The sequence below is a fragment of the Podarcis gaigeae genome (assembly GCF_964106915.1).
Source record: "Podarcis gaigeae genome assembly, chromosome: 14".
Lineage (NCBI taxonomy): Eukaryota > Metazoa > Chordata > Lepidosauria > Squamata > Lacertidae > Podarcis > Podarcis gaigeae.
The window spans coordinates 5,194,971-5,214,977 of NC_139690.1; the positions used below are offsets into that span (position 1 = coordinate 5,194,971).

At 42.1% G+C, this 20,007-nt stretch overlaps 1 protein-coding gene across 50 annotated transcripts in view; it reads right to left on the bottom strand.

The window, feature by feature from the left end:
* Positions 1-20,007, bottom strand: part of HERC1 (HECT and RLD domain containing E3 ubiquitin protein ligase family member 1) — a 112,328-nt gene that overhangs the window by 17,572 nt on the left and 74,749 nt on the right. For 15 of the 50 annotated variants that reach the window (XM_083712312.1, XM_083712313.1, XM_083712302.1 and 12 more), the window contains 18 exons: positions 19,682-19,950; positions 18,161-18,213; positions 17,861-18,061; positions 17,165-17,339; positions 15,918-16,188; positions 14,113-14,326; positions 12,583-12,842; positions 12,141-12,268; positions 10,195-10,322; positions 8,312-8,512; positions 7,422-7,552; positions 6,388-6,587; positions 4,953-5,067; positions 4,480-4,626; positions 4,155-4,256; positions 2,848-3,021; positions 1,619-1,912; positions 577-642 (listed from right to left, as the gene is read on the bottom strand). In XM_083712312.1, coding sequence (XP_083568438.1) covers positions 577-642; positions 1,619-1,912; positions 2,848-3,021; positions 4,155-4,256; positions 4,480-4,626; positions 4,953-5,067; positions 6,388-6,587; positions 7,422-7,552; positions 8,312-8,512; positions 10,195-10,322; positions 12,141-12,268; positions 12,583-12,842; positions 14,113-14,326; positions 15,918-16,188; positions 17,165-17,339; positions 17,861-18,061; positions 18,161-18,213; positions 19,682-19,950 — 3,129 coding nt within the window. Of the gene's footprint in view, positions 1-576; positions 643-1,618; positions 1,913-2,847; positions 3,022-4,154; positions 4,257-4,479; positions 4,627-4,952; positions 5,068-6,387; positions 6,588-7,421; positions 7,553-8,311; positions 8,513-10,194; positions 10,323-12,140; positions 12,269-12,582; positions 12,843-14,112; positions 14,327-15,917; positions 16,189-17,164; positions 17,340-17,860; positions 18,062-18,148; positions 18,214-19,681; positions 19,951-20,007 lie in introns of all 50 variants that reach the window. The other 35 variants (XM_083712311.1, XM_083712315.1, XM_083712310.1 and 32 more) reach the window with 7 other exon arrangements.

A 20,007-nucleotide genomic window follows, 5' to 3' on the forward strand; every position in this document is an offset into this window, starting at 1 on the left:
TGATGCAGTGGCGTAGCATGGGAGGTGCAGGGGGGGCCGGGCGCACCTGGCGCAACATCTGGGGGGGGCGTGCACTCACACTCACACTCGCAGCTCTCTGCCCCCTGCTAAAATCCACGGGTTAGGGGGCGCAAATTACTTGCCTTGCCCCGGGTGCTGACAACCCACGCTACGCCACTGCATTGATGTACTGTGTTTTTTTGGCATACAAGCTTACTGGACTGGCTGCCAGTCAGAGCCATTTCCTTTATGCTGGGGAGGAGAAAAAGAACAAACTATTTATTTTTGAGAGAGACAGAAATACAACAGGGGGAGGGAGGTGGACATGGAAGCTAAAGGGGAAAAAGGCGGAAAGCAACCTGAGCACAAATGAAGAGAGGAGAGGAGTAACACTTGCTTTGGGCGAAGGCAGCGACTGAACTAAAGGAGATGCCAAGAGAAGGAGACTGCATTCAGATGACCTGGTCACATGTTCCCACCTCAAAAAGTACAGGACATAAACTCTCAAATGGATGCCTATCAGAGAAAGGGATCACCGCATTGGGCTGCTTTAAACACACCATTCACTATACTAACCTCAGGCCGTGATGTTGCCCAGGACATAATCTGCTCATCCATCCCATTGATCCATTTGCAGTTATTCTACAAAACATGAAATTAATTATACTGAGGCTAAATGCGTAAGCTGTTCTCCATCCTTCCAGGACAGTTCTTCTCCCTCTGTCAGAAGAGTAATTTCTTTATGTTTCAAAAGCCTACCAAATGGTGCTTCTCAAACTGTGGTAGGCCCCAACGTATTCCTGGGTGGGCTGCGCAGTGATGAGCTTCTTTCTCCGCAAGAACTGGAAGCATCAGGGCATGCACAAATACTTTTGAACTTCCAGTCAAGGATGCTACTCTCTCTCTCTCTCTTTTCTCTTTCTCTTTCTCTTTCTCTCTCTCTCTCTCTCTCACACACACACACACCATTTTACACTGAGCATGGGTGGGCTAGCTGAGGTAGCCATTGAAAGAGCTGCTAGACTTGGCTTTGGTGCAAGCCAATCAACCAGCAAATTTTGGGTTTGTAAATGTGGGATTAGCTTACAAGTAGATCCCAAATGTTTATGCAAGTTTACAGGTGGATTCCACTTCAATTGTTTGAGAAGCACTGCTATATAACTTATTTTCTGGAATGGAGAGAGAGAGGAGTGTCTGAAAAGGAAGAATGAGTGAGTGAGTGAGTGAGTGAATAATATTAGCAGCAGGATCCCATCCTTCCTTCATATCCTGACAGTTCATATATAAATTCCCAATAATCAAATTCCTCAAGCATCCTTATCGTCAACAGAGAAATGATAATACTGACCTGTCATAAAGGGCTCTTAAAAGCATCTCAATATGTCAGGCACTTGGATAATTAAAATATTTATTATGATGATGATTATTATTATTAGGCACAAAGCTGGGGTTGTTTTGGGTGATATTGCCCTGAAAATTTATTCTAAGGGTAAGTGGGGAGGCAGGTGTGCTGCTGTTTTGGTGCCACTGAAACAGTACTAACTCTCTTTGCCCAACCCTGGCAAGTGCTCCACTGATATTTGTAAGTTTTGTCACACCACCAACCTGCATATCTTACCATAAGAAGGACTAGTTCATCCTCTGGTACAGGCTCCAGATCTGGGACCGTAAAAGACTCTGGAAAAGTGGCTCCTTTGGCCAGAGCCTCGGCAGCTTTAATTGTCGTCGAGAAGCACTCCAACCAGGCCCACTCCGTTGGGTTCCAGGTCAGAGGATCGGGGAGGCAGGTCTGGTGATGAGGTGGGACTGGTGGGCTGCACAGGAGCTGATCCAGATGAAGCCCCACAGCCAGCGAAGCTAAGCATTGCATATATGGACTATGAACAAGCTGGTCTCCACAAACTACATGGGGCTATAAGAGAGGAAAGCCAACATTTACAAAGTCATGGAGTGGGTTAGTCAATCTAATCGCAACTGGCACTCACTTCCTAGGTTCTCTCCTGCTGCTGCCACCACCACCACCTCTGACTTTTAGGAGCTACTGTCCACTAGCAAAAACTCACAGCACAACAGATGATACAATCCATTGTGCAACAAAGTCGCCAGCAACCTGCTTATGCCTTCTCTAGCACAACAATGTTTTGCCAGAGAATACTTTGCCAGCTATATTGCTCTGTGACTTTAATTTAGGACTACATTGTATGCACCAACATATTCATTTGAAAGTTGACTGTGTGAAGGTTGCTGGGGTCATTTAAGCAGTTTTAAGTACATCTTTGTGTTCTCATTTCTCATTTCTGAGTCCAACAATGAATACAGGCTTAGTTCAATGAATTATCAGGCCTTCTTGGGGACACACACACACGCCACAACTAATATCACACCAATAATGAAGTTCCCTCACTCTCCATGTTCCCTCAATTCTTTCCAAACATCTTCTTAGGAAAAGGATTCAAATGGTCATAAGATGACATCTTACGGATTGATACAATCAACCTACATCAGTACACACAAGCTAACTTCCATCAGCTTAATGAAACTCTTATGAAATCAAGCATTATACAAAGGAAGCTATTCTGCCAAAAAGCAACATAAAATTGGTCAAATATTTTGCCCATATCCCAACAATGCCAGAGAATAGTAATTTCAAGGCTCTCTTTTCATTTCTTAAACAAATACTGGAGAACCAGAAGTGTGTGGGACATATTATTTCATGCAAGGTAAGATAAGCATTTCTGCTCACATCTTGTGTTAAAAATGTTTTGTTAAGCACTATGCACAGTTAAACAGCACTTTGCAGCTTTCTTGAATTACTAACATGTCACCTTATTCAAGTCCTCCTCTTACCTTTTCATAAGCATACTGTTCCTGAAGCATTATGGGCAGACGCTCTAGGAAAGCCCTCATGCAAGGAGCCATGTTTAACCCAAGAATCCCCTGTTGTTTCAAAGCAGTCCTACAGGTTGCAAGGATATGGTTGGAAGAGATCCATTCTGATGTGCAATTCACCACCAACACATCCTGAACAAAATTCAAATATGTCCAATTCAGGAAAGAAAGGAGAAAAACAGCTTGCTTAGCTTTTACAAACAGATAGAAGCTTGATATAAATCTGGTTTTGTTTACTTTATTATTTGTATTTCATCACTGATTTTATGTTGCTAATTGCAAGCATTCCCCTCCCTTTTCTCCCTTCTTTAATGTATCTGTTATTTTAAATACATTGAGGGTAAACAACAAAGAGTCTTGCGGTATCTACCTTACAGACAAAACATTTATTCTGTAGCAGAGGTTTCATTGGCAACAGTCCATTTTGCCAGATGCACGAACTCTTAGTTTGAAACGGCAGAGTCCTCAGCATGTTTTCTCAGAAGTAAGGCCCACTGTGTTCAATGGAGCTTACACTCCCTAGTAAGTATGTTTAGGATTGCAGCCTTGCAGCACAATCCTATACATCTCCATTCAGAAGTAAGTCCCATTGAGTTCAATAGGGCTTATTCCCAAGTAAATGAGCGTAGAAATGCAACTTGATAAGTTTTTGAGGTACCACAAGACTTCTTGTTGCATTTAAGTAACACAGATTCCACCTCTAGTGTTTGCCATTAAGGAGATTATTATATATTGCAATATAATGATGCTCAAATGTGTTGATAATCTGTTAATATAGACTATGTTAACAATATGGAAAACAGCCCTCTTCTACTAGAAGAAAACATTAATTACTATGTTACTATTTCCAATTGTATTTGCTCCACCAGTAGTAAGAAATTACAAATCTCATTATTTGTCAGGCAAGACAAAAGCAAGTCTCTGCAGGTGTTTTGGAAAAGGAGAAGGAGCATCAGCACTACAGCCAGATTCTTCATTACATGCAAATTTAGACTAACTATTCCATGTAGCAAGTCTGAAGTCAGTTGTCCATTACTGTACACTGCCAGTAATTCCTGTACAAACTTTTATGAGATACTGGCTGAGAAACAAGTTTAGTTCATTGCTTGATTCAAGTTCACAGCTGTCACTAGGATGGCACACTTGGTCACCCACAGGACTGAGCACACACAGTCAAGGCATGGATTAAAAACTTGGGCTAGCCCAAGCCCACAGAGGAGAGAAGATGGGCATTCAGAATTCCATTCAAACAAGATGAAAAATACCTTTGATCTACTAGAACAAGCAGCTACTCCAACCTCAGGGATCCATACGGTTGTCTGAATGGCTCCAGAACCTATCACAACACTCTGTAAAACAGATCCATCCTAAAGGAAAGACAGGATAAACCCACAAAAGCTGATTACTTAAGCTCAGCTAATTGTTCTCTCGTGGCTACATTCAGGTCATCAGTAAAATAACTTTTAAATATTTCCTAATCTTTAGGGTAAGTGCAAACTTGTGTGCCTATGCAGGAAGCCTAAAAGGGCAACAACATGATTACAATGAATGAAAACAAGCTTTACATTTCCTTAAATAGTGTTTGCTTACCCGTAAAGACCAAATGTTCACAAGCCCACCAAGTCCACCTGATACCAAGGTTAGTCCATCAGAACTGAAGGCCACTGTCCGAACAGGCGTGATATGCCCTTTCAGCTGATAGATGCACTTCGTTTCAGCTACTTTCCTGTATGCATCCTAGAAATTAAATATCATCATTAGGGCATATTTTGTATTAAAAAATACATCAAACATTTTACTACTCTGCACTTACCTTCTGCAGCTCCATCCCTACCCACCCAAAAATATTTGGAAACACAACAGCAAGTATTTTTAAATATTACAGACAAATGTGTGAATTGTTTGTTCACTCCCAATCATCAGCACAATCTAGGTCTATTTTGCCTCTGTCACCCCAAGACAGATGCCTCCCTAAATCAGATATTGTTGCTTTCTGGACCACACTCCTCCTAACAAGTAAGGGAAGGATCTAGATTCCTCTTGCTACCGAGGGTTCTCTTTACCTTGCCATTGGCTTCCTCATCCCACCATCCTTCTGAACAACACAGACTGGATTGCAGTAAGACCAGCTCATCTTGAGGAACAGTCCAAACACAAAGCAAACCATTCTGGCATCCTCTAAATAAAAATTAAGAAAAGCAATATTGAAGGGCCACAATTTATCAGTCAACAAAGTAGGGCAAGTTGGTTAACAATATAATCATGTTTGTACTAAAGGTTTTGCTTTTCAGTCTCCGGAAATCTTGCAAACTGCCTTCTCAGAATTTTCCCTATATTAAACAGATGGCAGAAGACAGGAGTCCACAGCAGAGGGGAACAACGAGATGAAGCCTGTCTCTCCTTTCATCTGTTGCCTGCTTTGAGGATGTGGGGGGAAGGTACATCCAGAGGATGGGTTCTACTACAGAAACATGACACAGGTACGGGGAGAAGATGATAAAACTGTGAACACCGTGTCCAAAATTCTGAAACTATGGGGCCATTTTGTACTTTTATATTTAACAGAAAGAATGCAGAACTATTTAGAATCACAGAATCATAGAACCATAGAGTGAAGGGGCCCCAAGGGTCATCTAGTCCAACCCCTTGCAATGAAGGAATCTTAATATAGAATCATAGAGTTGGAAGGGACTCTATTTGGAATTTAAAAACAAAACAGAGGCAATACAGAGTTCATCCATTTGGGCTTAAATAATAACTATTTTTTAAACGAGTAAATAGGAGTATAGCATCTAGATCAAGGGAAGTAATAGTGCCACTGTATTCTGCTCTGGTCAGACCTCACCTGGAGTACTGTGTCCAGTTCTGGGCACCACAGTTCAAGAAGGACACTGACAAACTGGAACGTGTCCAGAGGAGGGCAACCAAAATGGTCAAAGGCCTGGAAACGATGCCTTAGGAGGAACGGCTAAGGGAGCTGGGCATGTTTAGCCTGGAGAAGAGGAGGTTAAGGGGTGATATGATAGCCATGTTCAAATATATAAAAGGATGTCACATAGAGGAGGGAGAAAGGTTGTTTTCTGCTGCTCCAGAGAAGCGGACACGGAGCAATGGTTCCAAACTACAAGAAAGAAGATTCCACCTAAACATTAGGAAGAACTTCCTGACAGTAAGAGCTGTTCGACAGTGGAATTTGCTGCCAAGGAGTGTGGTGGAGTCTCCTTCTTTGGAGGTCTTTAAGCAGAGGCTTGACAACCATATGTCAGGAGTGCTCTGATGGTGTTTCCGGCTTGGCAGGGGGTTGGACTCGATGGCCCTTGTGGTCTCTTCCAACTCTATGATTCTATGATTCTATGAAATGCAGGGGGAAATGTCCTAGAAATCCATCAAAAAGGAGGCCTGTTTTTGTTTATGGATAAAATAAGCCTGAACTACTGAAAAGGATTACCAGCCAGTACAAAGATGAACCAAAGAATTAAAAGCAAAAGGTCAACTTACGTTGCCAGCAGGAGCTGTGGTTTGGGGCCTTTCCCTAGAAGGCTGCACCAGGCTATGGTGTTCACAACAGCCTGGTGAGGAAGCAAGTACAGCTGTCGCCAGCAGCTCCCCATGTATCCCCAGAGCTTGACAGACTCTTCCTTGGCACAAGTCATGAGCATCTTGCCAGTTGGATCCCATTTCATGCTGACAATGGTGTCCTGAAGAATTGGAGGAGCAAGAAGGAAATACACTGAAGTAGGGCTGCCAAACGTCTGGGATTTCCCAGACATTACAAGGATTTGAAAGGAAGTGACGTCTGGGGGGAATTTCCGGAAGGCGGAGCCTTGTCCTGGATTTTTGGCAATCACGAGAAATCACATTTTTCATATACTTTGGGGTTTGTCTTAAAAAAAGTTCAACAACTTTTGCGGTGTTCTGGTTTTTACTTTTTGAAATACAGCATCTTTACATGGCATGAGTGCTAACTAAATAAACCCATTTGAAAAAATAACTCCCCCTGTTTAAATAGATGGATGGGGAAGCTAACTTCTAAGAAGAAAGAGCAATTGGAAATGCTTCTCTAGGTCCAGGGCGAAGGTATATGACAGACTCCAGATTGGTGAATTTGCCGCCTCCCCTGTGAAAACACTGCAAGGGCCCACAAATACAGAAATGGCATCTTTGCTCCTAAGATGATTCCCTCTTCTTTCCCTGCTCTCTGGCTGCTAGCAGTTGCACTTATACTTTGCTTCACAAAGATCATTTAAAAAGTCATCAAAAATTAAATGACAAATAATGCAAAGGACCACTACTTTAACTGGTGACCTTAATGACAGAGGACGACATGACTTTATATCTGTGTCATTAAGTAATAAATTACTAACAGCAATTAGAATGCAATGCAATTTCAGAGTGAGCAATGATTTCCCTTAAGAGTACGGGCTGGCCTTTTGAAAGAGTTGTCTCAGACTTGTGCACATAAACTTAAAGTTTATTTCAATTCTCAAGAATTTGTCTGGGGGAAGCAGGGTGATGATAATGCCTAGCTTTACCTTGTGTGCATCCACTAAAACAATTCCTCCTTTCTCGAGTGGCTCTTTCGTGCCTATCAGCAACTTTCCATCCATATAGCCTATTGCAAAAGGTTTGTCTTCACTAAACCATGCAAGGCAAGTAACAGACACTAAGGAAACAAATAGGAAAAGATGGATAAGCAAGTTATAATTTGCAGAATTTTAATTAAACTTCTTTGTACTGGAGAAAACAAGAGCAAAGCTGAATAAAGCGTAGGGGGAAGTGAGTGAGTGTGCATGCGCAGGAAAGGAAGCTCTTCTAATAATACCTATCTCTTCCAATTGTGCTACACAATTTACTTGAAGACTACTAAGTGCCTAGAAATTTTCAAAATCAAGGACTAAGACTTACTAAGCACATCAGGTTTTTTTCACAGATATGGAAACAAATGTCCACATTTTTCTTTAATAGGCAGTCATAAATGTTCAGAGCTGAGCATATTGCACACCATAGGGCATTAAAAAACATAAATCCATCAGGCGTGGCCTTCATGAATGACACGAGTGAGAAACAGAGATCAAGTTCAGGCTGGCTCCTTGCAAGTCATGATTTTCAGAACAGCAACTGGCCTTGAGGACATGTGCTCTATCCCTTGCGCCTATCGTAAGCAACTCATCCTTCCCAGCATTAACCTTGAAAAGGGCACCAATGCAAATCAGAGTTAACCACAAATCAGATTATTCCAAAACACTAGCTGGCATAACCACTAGCTGGCATAAAACCATGCAGATTATGGTTTTAACTGAAGGTTAACTGAAGCTTGTGATTAACTGTCAAGACAAGCCTTCCAAAGCATTCTAAGCTTTAAAACGCAACATTTTTTTTTTTAAAAAAACCACCTTACAACATATCAGCAGCAGCTACTTACCATCCTTTCTGTAGCAGTGTTCCAATTCAATTCTGTGCATAGCAGAAACATCTAAAACTTCAATAAGTCCAAGAGATCCATCCATGCGACCTACAAGGAGTGATTCTGGAGCTTCTCCTGTCCATGTTGCAGCTGGTCCTTCTTCTGGCCATGCTAGAGCAGACACCCAATGTGGCTGAACATCCAAGAGTCCTTTTCCTCCTAAGAAAGTAACATGCACCTAATTTTTCTCTATATTTTAATACCCACTGATTTCCATAATCCCAAAAGATGAAAACACATCCAAGCACTGTCACTTCTGTAGCATTCTCCCCAGCTAGGCACTGCCAAAGCCCTCTGGTAATTTTAACCTGTGATTGTACAAGCTATCAGATAGCCCATTCAAAGGCTCTTTTACACAGCAGGAGGACAGACTTTAGTTTGCTGCTGGTTGAGGATACTTGTGGCTGGGAATCCCAAAAGCTTCCCCCTGCAGGTGTCTTGAAGGTTTGCCCCCACCCCAGATGAGCCCAACAGAAGTTCCAGCATGTTTCAACCCAAATGTGAACCCATCTTCAGTTATTTATCCTCTTTCTCTCAGCTGCTGTTCCAAGCAAAGGTTAATTTTATTTAAAATCCTTTACTTGGCATAGCAAACCACACATTATCAAACAGACACCGTATACAAATTGTGCAAAATACGAGCTCAACATAACAAGGTTTGTCCCAGTCAGATCTTTAACTCCAGAGAAAATCAATTTGCATAAATAATACAATACAACACTACCACATCACCAATGAATTAAGAACCACTAAATCTCTTTATAATGGCCCAGTCTTTCTACAAGGACAGCACTCAAATATTCAGCCACTCTTAAAGTAATTTGATCATTCCTGTCTGAGAGCAGGTCCTGAACCATGGGTAGCATAGAATTGAGGCTGTTGAGTTGTAAGGCCTCTAATAATTGTCTTCAGGCATAAATGCCAAAATCACAAGAAAAGAAAATATGCTCCAAAGTATCAGGTTCCTGTTTACTACATGTGCAGAGACGCTCTGATTCTGGGAGAGCTAAATATCTTCCTCTATCATCGAGGGAAACATATTAAATCTGGCTAACATAAACAGCCTGCACAATTCATGAGTCTTCAGATTTGTCATGTATCCCTTTTGAAAATCTCTACACAAAGGGAGATTTAAATAGAGAGGAGAGCAAGTGTTGTGCTTTGCAACCTCAAGAGTGGAGAGAACACTTTTTTCTGTAAAATTCTTCCTGATAAAAGGTTAATTTTAAAAACCACTTTCGCTGAAGAAGAAGCTGCTGCCAATCCCAGCTTTTTTTAATAAGACTTCAAAATCTTAGATATCTAAACATTCAAAAGTGCAAAGTGTAAAGTGGCCCATGGATGCAGGGGAAGTTTAAAATTATTTGGATTTTTAAATGAACGATACCTATTAATCATGCGCTAGATACCTAAATTAATCAGATAGCAAGTGGTGCTACACACCTGGTATTATTGGCCCAAAAAGTACACAGAATTATTACTTTGCTTTTAAAGACAAACTACTCTTGCCACTATGTGATCAAGCAGGACCAGCCCTACCATTAGACAGAAGGGGGTGGTTGCCTCAGGCAGCTCACTTTGGATGTCACTACTACTTTTATATTTATGATTGTATTTCTATTCCCAAAGAAGAGGTGCTTATGGGATTTCAGCCCCCGGGCACCATAACAACTTGTTCAGCTTTGGGTAATATGCACCTTTGTTTTATTCCATTTGCTGTTCCACTCTGGCAGAAAAATGTATCAGGCCAGTTCTATAATCAAGTTACATTCTACCCATCGCAATGAGGATGGCTCCTTCTGATGGCAGGTATGCAACATTCAATTTTGTGTGGCTCATACCATTAACTTGCCATATGTTCACCATCTTCTCCAGGGCTCCAGCCAGGTACTTGCCACTGACACTCCAACAGGCAAGTGATAAGCTAGGATCGCTGGGTGACCCCAAGTTCTCCTCTTCGTCCCCTTCCCTGCAATATAATTTTAGCTTTCAGTTAGAGGAACGTAGAAGGTAAGGCATATTTGAAACAAGTCAGTTTCTCAAGCAGATCACTCTATGTAAGCCATACAATTAAGTGGCTCTCAATCATTGGTCCAGCTTTGATCATACCTTAACAGCAAAATCATTTTGGAAAGGGTATAAATGAAGCTCCACTCCAGACACTATTATTCTTGCAAAACCTAAACCCATGTATTGTAACAGCTACGGCAGGGATAATAAACTTATGGTTTAGGGACAATAAACTTGTACATATTTTGTCAGGCTGCAGCTCCCATCATACCTGACCACTGGTTATGTTGCTTGGGACTATTTTTCTAGAAAAAGAGGTGCTGGAACTCACTATGAACACCTTCCTTGTTCTCTTAGAATGGCAATGGAGCCTACCTGGAAGTTGCCAGAACCCACCTGAGAGGTGCCAGAACTGAGTTCCAGTGAGCTCCAGCTGAAAAAAGCCCTGGTTGGGACTGGTGGGAATGCCCTATCACTTGCCTATGGGCTATTTTATGGCGTGGTAGGGTATTCAATAAATCCTAAGGCAAGTACAGTCATCACTTCCCAAACTGAGATATAAATACTGTTCCAAGCTTGCATCCTGTTATTAAGGCTCCAGGAGCTTCAGTCTGTGATAAAGCCAAGCCAGTTTCCCTGTTTTACAATCACTCTTGCATAGGGACCCTCATGCACTGTCACTGTGACTATTACACTGTTTCCTGTAGCTAGCAGCAGCTTTCCCAAGAAACACAGCTTCACTGAGGCTCCTTTGCAACACTTGGACATGATGCAAGATATGAGTACTTTTCTAAGCTGTTACACATTGATCACCATACATCCTGCAGCACCCACATCCAATTCTTAACATAGCTAAAAAGAATAAAAATGGGATGTCAATGCTTTAATCAGTACAAACTTTCTGACAGTAAGAACTGTTCAACAGTGGAACAGACTCCCATGAGAAGTAGTGGACTCTCCTTCTTTGGAGGTTTTTAAGCAGAGGTTGGATGGCCACCTCTTATGTATGATTCCTGCATTGCAGGGGGTTGGACTAGATGACCATCAGTGTCCCTTCCAACACTACAATTCTATGGTTCTATGCGCGACTTAACACCTTAGTCTCTAGGCAGTGTACAGTATGGCTTAAAAATACAATAAAAATAAAATCAGTTAAGACTAGACATAAAATAAAAAATAAAATAAAATAAATAAAATAAAATAAAATAAAAATATCTTCAGTAGGCACTGTTAAGTTCCACAGGGAGGAGTGCTATCTGAACTCAGCTGGGAGGGAGCTTTACTGAGCTGGGCCCACAATATTGGTTACATTGTCCCTTGTGGATATGAGCTGTGCATCCAAGCTATGAGTGATCAGGCAGAGATATGAGCAGTCCTTAAGGTATCCTGGACCAAGGACTTTGTAAATACATTTCTGTAAGTGCAGGGGAGAAGCTGGTTGCAAGGAATATCCCATACCTTTGGGAATCAGAAGGCAAACTTGAATGCATCTGAAAAAGGCTGTTTGTCATGGTTACAATGTATATAAGCATTACGGGAAATCAAAGCAAAATGGCTGCCATTAAAAGAACACACACAACTCATGTTTAGCAAGCAATAGTATTAATATAGATTAATAAAATGGGATAGAGGAAATGAAGTTGCATTAAGCATGTAGAAAATTGAATTTACAAAATATGCATTTGAATAGGCCCTCGATAACTCTCCTAGCTAATATTTTACCTACAAAGCTGGCACATTAAGCTGACTGAATCTAAAATCTCAAAGGATCACTTACAATTTGTTGAACACACATGTTTGTTGCAATGAGTACTGCTTCTTCGTAACATTCCACACCCGAATTGTTCCATCATTGCCACTTGTTGCTAATAGCCCTTTTTTGTTGCACCAAACACATGTCATTACCTACAGCAAACAACAATAATTGTGAAGTTACAAGGCAAGCATTTAAACGTTTGTACGTCAAAATACAAGTAACATGCAATTCTCTAATGCAGCCTTTGTCAGCCTCCAGATGTTTCAGACTACAACTCCCATCAGCCCCCAGCCAGCAATGGCCATATGATGCTGGGGCCGATGGGAGCTCCGCTGTACTAATCTACAGCTGTGCCATGAGAACAAGTCCCATGCTTACTGCACAAGACAGTAGTTTAACAAGCACCTCTTGGAGAAATGCCATTTAAAAAACAGTGATGTAGATATTCTGAAAGGATTATTACCCTGTTCTGGTGAGCCTCCAGCTTGATGAAGGAGCATTTGCGCAGATCCCCACCCATATCTGCAAGGGTCTGAGGGCTGGTTTGATTATCTCGATCTTGAGCTGCAAGAGTTCGGACAAGCTGCTGAGCAGCCCACTGCCTATGTTGCGAGGACAACCTTGAAGAAAGGCAGCAAGCTGCTAGTGCATTAGCCAGCTCCAGAGGGCCTACAGTAGAAGGATCATAGGAAGGATGGGCATACAAATGGGCAATTATACCTGCTTAGACAAAACAATGAGATGATGTCCGGATGAGTGACAAGAACAGATAAGGTTGAACATTATTACCCACAAAACAAGAATGGAAGGAGGACCCAGCCCACACATCTGAAATCTCCAAGGAGCTGAAAAAAACTCAAGTTTTCATGTATCCCCACTCCTTCACTCAGCACAAAACTGGTATGCCTTCTCCACCTGTTTCCCCAAGAACGTTGCTAGAGCGCATTCAACACCATACACACTCCCCTTTAAAACATTTCTCTTAGTATGTTAGAGCACAGAGTGCTCAACACCATGTTGAATTGCAATGGCAATTTTGCACTGGAAGAGACCTGCTTAACCAGGCCCAAGGCCTTTCTAGTCCAATATCCCCTTTCCCACAATGACCATTCTTATGGGCAGCCTACAAGCAGGCTATGAGGACAATAAACTTTCTCCTTCCAGCGTTGTCCCCCCACAAGAGGCATGGAAGTAATACACAAGCATCGTAACTAGCAACCATTGATAGCCTTCTCCTCCCTGAATTTGTCTAAACCACTTTTAAAGCCATCCAAGCTGCATCACTACAGCTTGAGGATGCAAATTCCACACTTTAACTGTGCACTTTTTGAAGAAGGAATTCCTTCTGCCTGTCCTGGATTCTAACAGTATGAGAATCTAAGTTTTCCTAAACTGAAAATCCCCCAACATAACCTTCCCTCATAGGAGTTGTTCCAATCCCCAACCATTTTGGTTGCCACTCCATGGCTGTAGAATATCCCTTTTGAGATGCAATGACCAGATTTGCAGGACCCAAATACAGCCAGAGCAGGTACAACACTGCCAATTGCTTAAGGTGCCTCTGCCATTTTTTGGAGACCCCACCACTGCAGCACAACAGCTCACTTCTCTTAATAGGGTCCTCCGCCCTTTATGCGAATTTTCCAAGAGGCAGGGTTCTATGGTGAGGAGTTTGGGAAGGCAGGTTTTAGTTATGCATGCTTAACTCTGGGTCCAACTTACTGATTTTTAAAGTTTTAGAAAATAAGTCCATAGCCATTTTACCACTCATTTCAATAGGTCAAGAATGTTTCATTTCATGTGGCTGTAGCTTACTTTTCCTTCCAAAAAGGAAAGGCAAAGCAGCCAACAACAACAGAGGAAAGCAAATGCCATAATACAAAAACCAAAAAATATTCTCAACCTTTGTCTACCCATGAAATGGTGAGAAACACTAGGGAGCTCTCATTTCTGGTGCCTGTACTTAAAATGATGCCCTGTTAAGAATAAATACCTTTCTTTTCAACTTCTGTTTTATCATAATTTGGCCTCAGTTTGGCCCCCTTGTCTGCCAACAAGGCTACTAACGCTTGAGTCACAATAAAGTTGGGTGATGTTACAAGCTTATTCTCTTCTGCTATTCCTCGCAGAAAGCTTGGCAGGAATTTTCGTTGCACTGGATCATCCACTGTAGTCAAATTGACACCAGTTGCTGCGGAAATCAAGTTCTAAAAAACGAGAAATGAACAAAACACTGTAATAACCAATATAAGTATTTTAAATTATACACACCATTTCCACTGTACAGATTTTTTCAAATAAATGCAGACGCCTAAAAGGTAGATATAATTCTAGTTATTAAGCTGTGTCTATTAAGGAGACGCTATTGCTACATATTAGGCCAAAGGCCATTAACAGTGTTGATTTAGGGACAAAGTGGGGGGGGGAGTATTTACATGTCAGCATTCACATGCAACAAGTCAGACCTGGTTTACCTGCAATGAGTAGTGTGTTGATACATGTTGCCTGATCACATTGCTGGTGGCTGTTCATCAGTGGTTAGGAAGAAACCAACCATATCCCTTGCTTTAGATACAGTGGGAAAACAAGGCTTCCAGGTGTGTTTATCCCACTCACAGCAGAGCAGGAGTAATGTGGAAGCAATCAGGCAGAATGCACCACTACAAGGCCTGTTCCAGATAAACCACAATTAGCCAGTAAGTCTTACTGTTATGTGTGAATACAGCAATGGATTGCTCTTCCATGTTTATCTTTGGAGGAGAACTAGACTGGATGAAATTTCAAAGTTAAGAGAAGTGACCTCAAATGTTTGGGGGGGGGGGGACTAAGCCCTGTGGCACATGCTCTCCAGCCATATACTTCACTGTCACAGAAAGCAAGATTGTTCATTACCTTATTGGTTCCAGAGTTTAAAGGTATTATGGACTTTGTGATTCAAATAATGTTCAATTTAAAAGTAGTCACTCTGCAATGCATAAGCACACCATGCTCCTTTTATACCAGATGCCCATTTTCAAAATTCTCATTTTGTCTGGTGTTATGAGGTTATTGTTAAGTATGTTGGTTATCTAACATACTGCATGTTAGTTATCACTATTAATGTGACATAATGGTTAGTCTATGTACATTGCCCACTGCATGAAAACTAAGCCAACTTGCTCAAAGTTTTATAACAACAGCACTCAATGCCAAAGTCAGAGGAGCGGGAGAAACTGGGTATGGTAATATACCAAAATAGGATTACTCACTTCTATAAAGGTAAAGGTAAAGGTACCCCTGCCCGTACGGGCCAGTCTTGACAGACTCTGGGGTTGTGCGCCCATCTCACTTAAGAGGCCAGGGGCCAGCGCTGTCCGGAGACACTTCCGGGTCACGTGGCCAGCGTGACATCGCTGCTCTGGCGAGCCAGAGCTGCACACGGAAACGCCGTTTACCTTCCCGCTGGTAAGCGGTCCCTATTTATCTACTTGCACCCGGAGGTGCTTTCGAACTGCTAGGTTGGCAGGCGCTGGGACCGAGCAGCGAGAGCGCACCCCGCCGCAGGGATTCGAACCGCCGACCTTTCGATCGGCAAGTCCTAGGCGCTGAGGCTTTAACCCACAGCGCCACCTGCGTCCCCCTACTTCTATGCCTTGCACCAAATCTCCTAAACCCCATTTCCCTTGGAAATACACAATATTTCAGATATTTTCTTTTTTAAAAAGCAATTATTATATGCCATTTCTTGGGATAACTTCAGCAATAATAGATTTAGTACCAGAAAATAAAAACCCAGAGCAGAAGGATGGTTGATCCTACCTGGGTACACAGTTGAACCAGCAGTTTTGCAGCACTTGGGGTATTTGAAGCTAAACAACCAACAGCTGTGCTCAGATAGGCCAAGCAGGAAATGGGCTTGCTCATTTTGCTATGCACTCCTCGAGATCTCTCGGAGGAACCGGATACAGTACAGGGACTTGTGGAGAGGCCTGCTCTCCCTGCTGCAGCCAGGCACATCAGTCGGACCAAGGTTCGGATATCGGTTAAACCCAAGGACTCAAGCCCAGCTGCAAGACTGCAACTAGACCCACTGTTGAGGAAAAAAAGGTAAGTTTTTTCTGCCTACTGACACCCCACACAAACACAGCATTCACATTTCAAGGCATATATTATACATTGTAGTGGTTATAAAAAAACCCAAAGGACTGCAGCTCAGTGGTAGAGAATCAACCTACAGGTTGGGCTAGAAATGTTCCCTGCCTCAAACCCTGGAGAGCTGCTGCTAGTCAGGGTACACAATATTGAGCGAGTTGATTTGACACAGTACAAAGCAGCCCCTATGTCTCTAAACCGAGTATAGGATAAAGAGTACAGGTTACTGTTTTTCTGTCAAGGAGAATATTAAGTCAGTCCTCAGAAAGTCAGTGTCAGAGCAGCATACCATCATTATGTCTGCACTCAGGACCAGGGAAAGGAAGGAAAGGACACTGGCAATCCACATCTGTTTGCTGCGGATGCAGGAGAACATGAGCCCTAGAAGTGGGAGGTGCCTCCTAGTAGCCCTGCCCCCTGGTCAAATTTTCCTTTGTTTCAATAGACTGTGAATGGAGAGTGTCCCCACATTTGGACCACTGGATAGAGCAATATGAGGGGTGGCCAATGTGGCACTTTCAAGATGTTTAGGACAACAACTTTCATCAGCCCCAGTCAGCTTGGCAAATTGTCAGGGATAATAGGAGTTATAGTTCACAACATTTGGGTGGTACCATGCTAGGTATCCCTGAGGCATGGAGAGATTGCCAGTGTTCAGAATTTTTTCTTGTTAGTAAAGAAAAGGAATTATCTAGAGAGGGAAAACTTGCTTTGAAATTAACACGTGGCTACTTTGGAAAGCTTGCACCAAGATGGGAATTAGCCCTACTCTCCTTGTGTTATCTAGCAGACTTTTTTATCATATTCAAAAGTTGCTTAGTTTCTATTTTGCTTTGGATTTTGTCTCAGATAACACCACAAGCTAACAATCACAGGGTCATTGTTCAAATCAGGTCCGCTAGAGCTTGACAAACCTGACAGAAAGGAGTGAGAGGGCTCTCATGACCATTGTTCTTGCCAAGAGGACTTGAGCTGCCGCCGTCACCCTTCTTAAAGCCATAACACGGTCGTGTGGATTTACCAGAGCAGCAGCTTGTTCTCCCAGAGTAATTCTGCCAGAAGAACTTTTTTCTATGGAGCCATGGCAACCTTGAATTCAAGGAGTGAGAAGAAAAGGAAGCATTGCAGCATGTGCAAAATTATACCCAAATAATTCTATGTTTTGCAAGTCACCTTGAACATTTTAAATAAAAAGTTAACTCATCAATGTTTAAATGTTTTTTAAAAGTGACGGCAGTTGCAAGTGTGAATTCAGAAGGTTAACCTGCACTTTCCCCAAGGACTCAAGTGACAGAAACTGCACAAAATAAACACAATGGGTCATCTCTCATGCTGAGGTTAATGCTGGGCAGTTCAAAACCCTCTCTCACTCCCGTTACTTGCAGCTCCTTAATGGGGGGAGGGAGATGGGAATAAGTGGTTTTGAAGTTTTCCTAGCTTTTGATAACACAGGAGAAAGCTATGAAAAAACATCTATTCCAAAGCAATAGTACCACCACCTAAAAACAGATGAAGCCAATTAATTTGGCTGCAATTTCACAGTGAGTATGTTCAGGATAATGACAAAGAAAAAACAGTGCAAGGCAATTATTTCTCTATGTAAAGTTTACCTATTTGCATCAGTGTTTCCTCCATACTATTGGTGGCTGTGACCATGGCAACTGAGGCTCCCAGTGGATCACTATCCGGGAACTGAACAGGCTCAGGTACAATACGACGATCATTCAACCCAAGGGGTCCAGCCAACAGTTCAAATTCCTCTTCACCCGTCAGCTTTTCATCCTCGTCAACATCCAACATGTCCCAGTCTTCTAGCATGAGAGAAGTAAATTGCAGTTAGGTATAGTATTTTAAAGCAAAACTTGAACTATGCACTGGTGTCATCTGAAAAGACCTACATAAAGAAGTACCTTCATAGACACTGTCTTGCTTGCCTATCAGGTCGGGTGCCTGTCCTTTATATCTGCACCAAAAAGAGAACACAACAATCTGCTGTTAAATCGAACACCCCATCTTTTTCTTTTTTTAAAGTATTGTAGTCTTTTCTTGATTTTCTTGTTGTTGTTGTTTTTTTGTAAAAGGCTTTGAGTGTTTTCTCTTTCAAAAAAATCAAGTGATTAATAACTTTTCTGAACTAAATGAATAAATAATATTAAGAAAGGGGTGAGGAACATGTGGCCTTCCAGGTGTTGTTGGCTAGCTGGGGCTGATGGGAGCTGGTCAACATCTGGAAGGTCAGAGGCTCCCAACCCCAGGTTTGTGAAAATTGAATTATAGCTAACTTGTCTGGGAAGAAACAATCATTTTGATGAAATATAGATTCCTCTTCAAATTTTCAACAGTCTTATCAAAGATGCACCACAATATCTTTTGAGATGCACTCCAGAATCTTCTGACACTACCAGTTCCAAGTTCCAAGAAATAGCTGGGCCAAAGAACTGAGAGTCTGTATGTGATTTTGTGTCAGGCATTGAAACCCAAACTCTGTATAAAGCATCAGATTGAAATGCTGATTTTGAAAACATTATCTTAACAGTGTAATATTTGATTTCATAAATTATTTTAAAATGTGACAATTTTATTCTTCTCCCTCATGCAAAGAAGTTACACAGGACTTCATCAGCAGCCCACATTTGAAAGTCTGGAACAAACAGGACTGCCAATAAGTTTTGAAGCTTGTGTATTTCTAACCTTCCTCCATATGGAGGCACCCTTCTATCAAGTCAAACCACTGGCCCCACCTAGCTGAATAGTCTCTACTTCTGGACAGAAAATTCATGGCCCTCCAGATGTTCTGGACTCCAGTTCTGATCATTCCAGACCATCAGCCATGCTGACAGGGGCCAAAGGGATTTGGAGTTCAAAAATATTTCTCCATCTCTGCTCTAGCAATGGTGAGATGCTATCTCCTCCAGATGTTGCTGGATTACAACTTCCATCATTCTCCATTATGCTGACTGGGGCTGATGGGAGTTTGAGTCCAACAACAATCCTATTCTTTTTGGCAGCAGCTATCCAAGGTCTTAGACAATTTGTAAACAATATTGGACTATTAGTCAGTGTAGACCAATACAGTCTACTCTGACTGGCAGCGGCTTTTGAAGGTCTCACACTAGGGTTGCTGGGGATTGGACCCAGCACCTTTGCCATTCAGAGGATATGCTCTGCTTCTGAGCTGTAGCCTTCTAATGATGTCAGGGGGACCCTGTGACAGGGGTTAGATGAGACTTGACTTGCCCAAGGCTACCCAATGGAGCTTTCTGGCCATGCAAGGATTTTAAACCAAGCTTTCAGTATCCAACCCAACACTCTAGTTACTGTACCATATTGGCTCATGAAGTTCAGCTCTTTTATGATAAGTGCTTCCTTTTTCCTTTCCTTTCTTTCTTTTTTCCAGCAAAGGGCATCACAGGCTACACAGTCTTTGGTACCTTTCCGAGGAAGATGTCTTAGACTTGCTCTTCAAGGTCAAGTATTTTTCTCGGCAGCTGCCACACAAGAGGTAATAGGGATTCCCACTTCCACATTCGCCACCAAACCATCCATCCACATAGGAGCCATTGCTGCGGTAGCCCTGCCGGTTTGCGCTGCGCCCACAGCCAGGGTGGTTTCTTTTCATGTGTTGATTGAAGCTGACAACGCTGGATTCACACAACTCACATACTACCACTTCTTCTCTGTCTTCAGATTCACAAACATGCTGCACAGTGTAATCATGCAGTTATAATCATGTACACACAGAAAAATCTAGTATTTC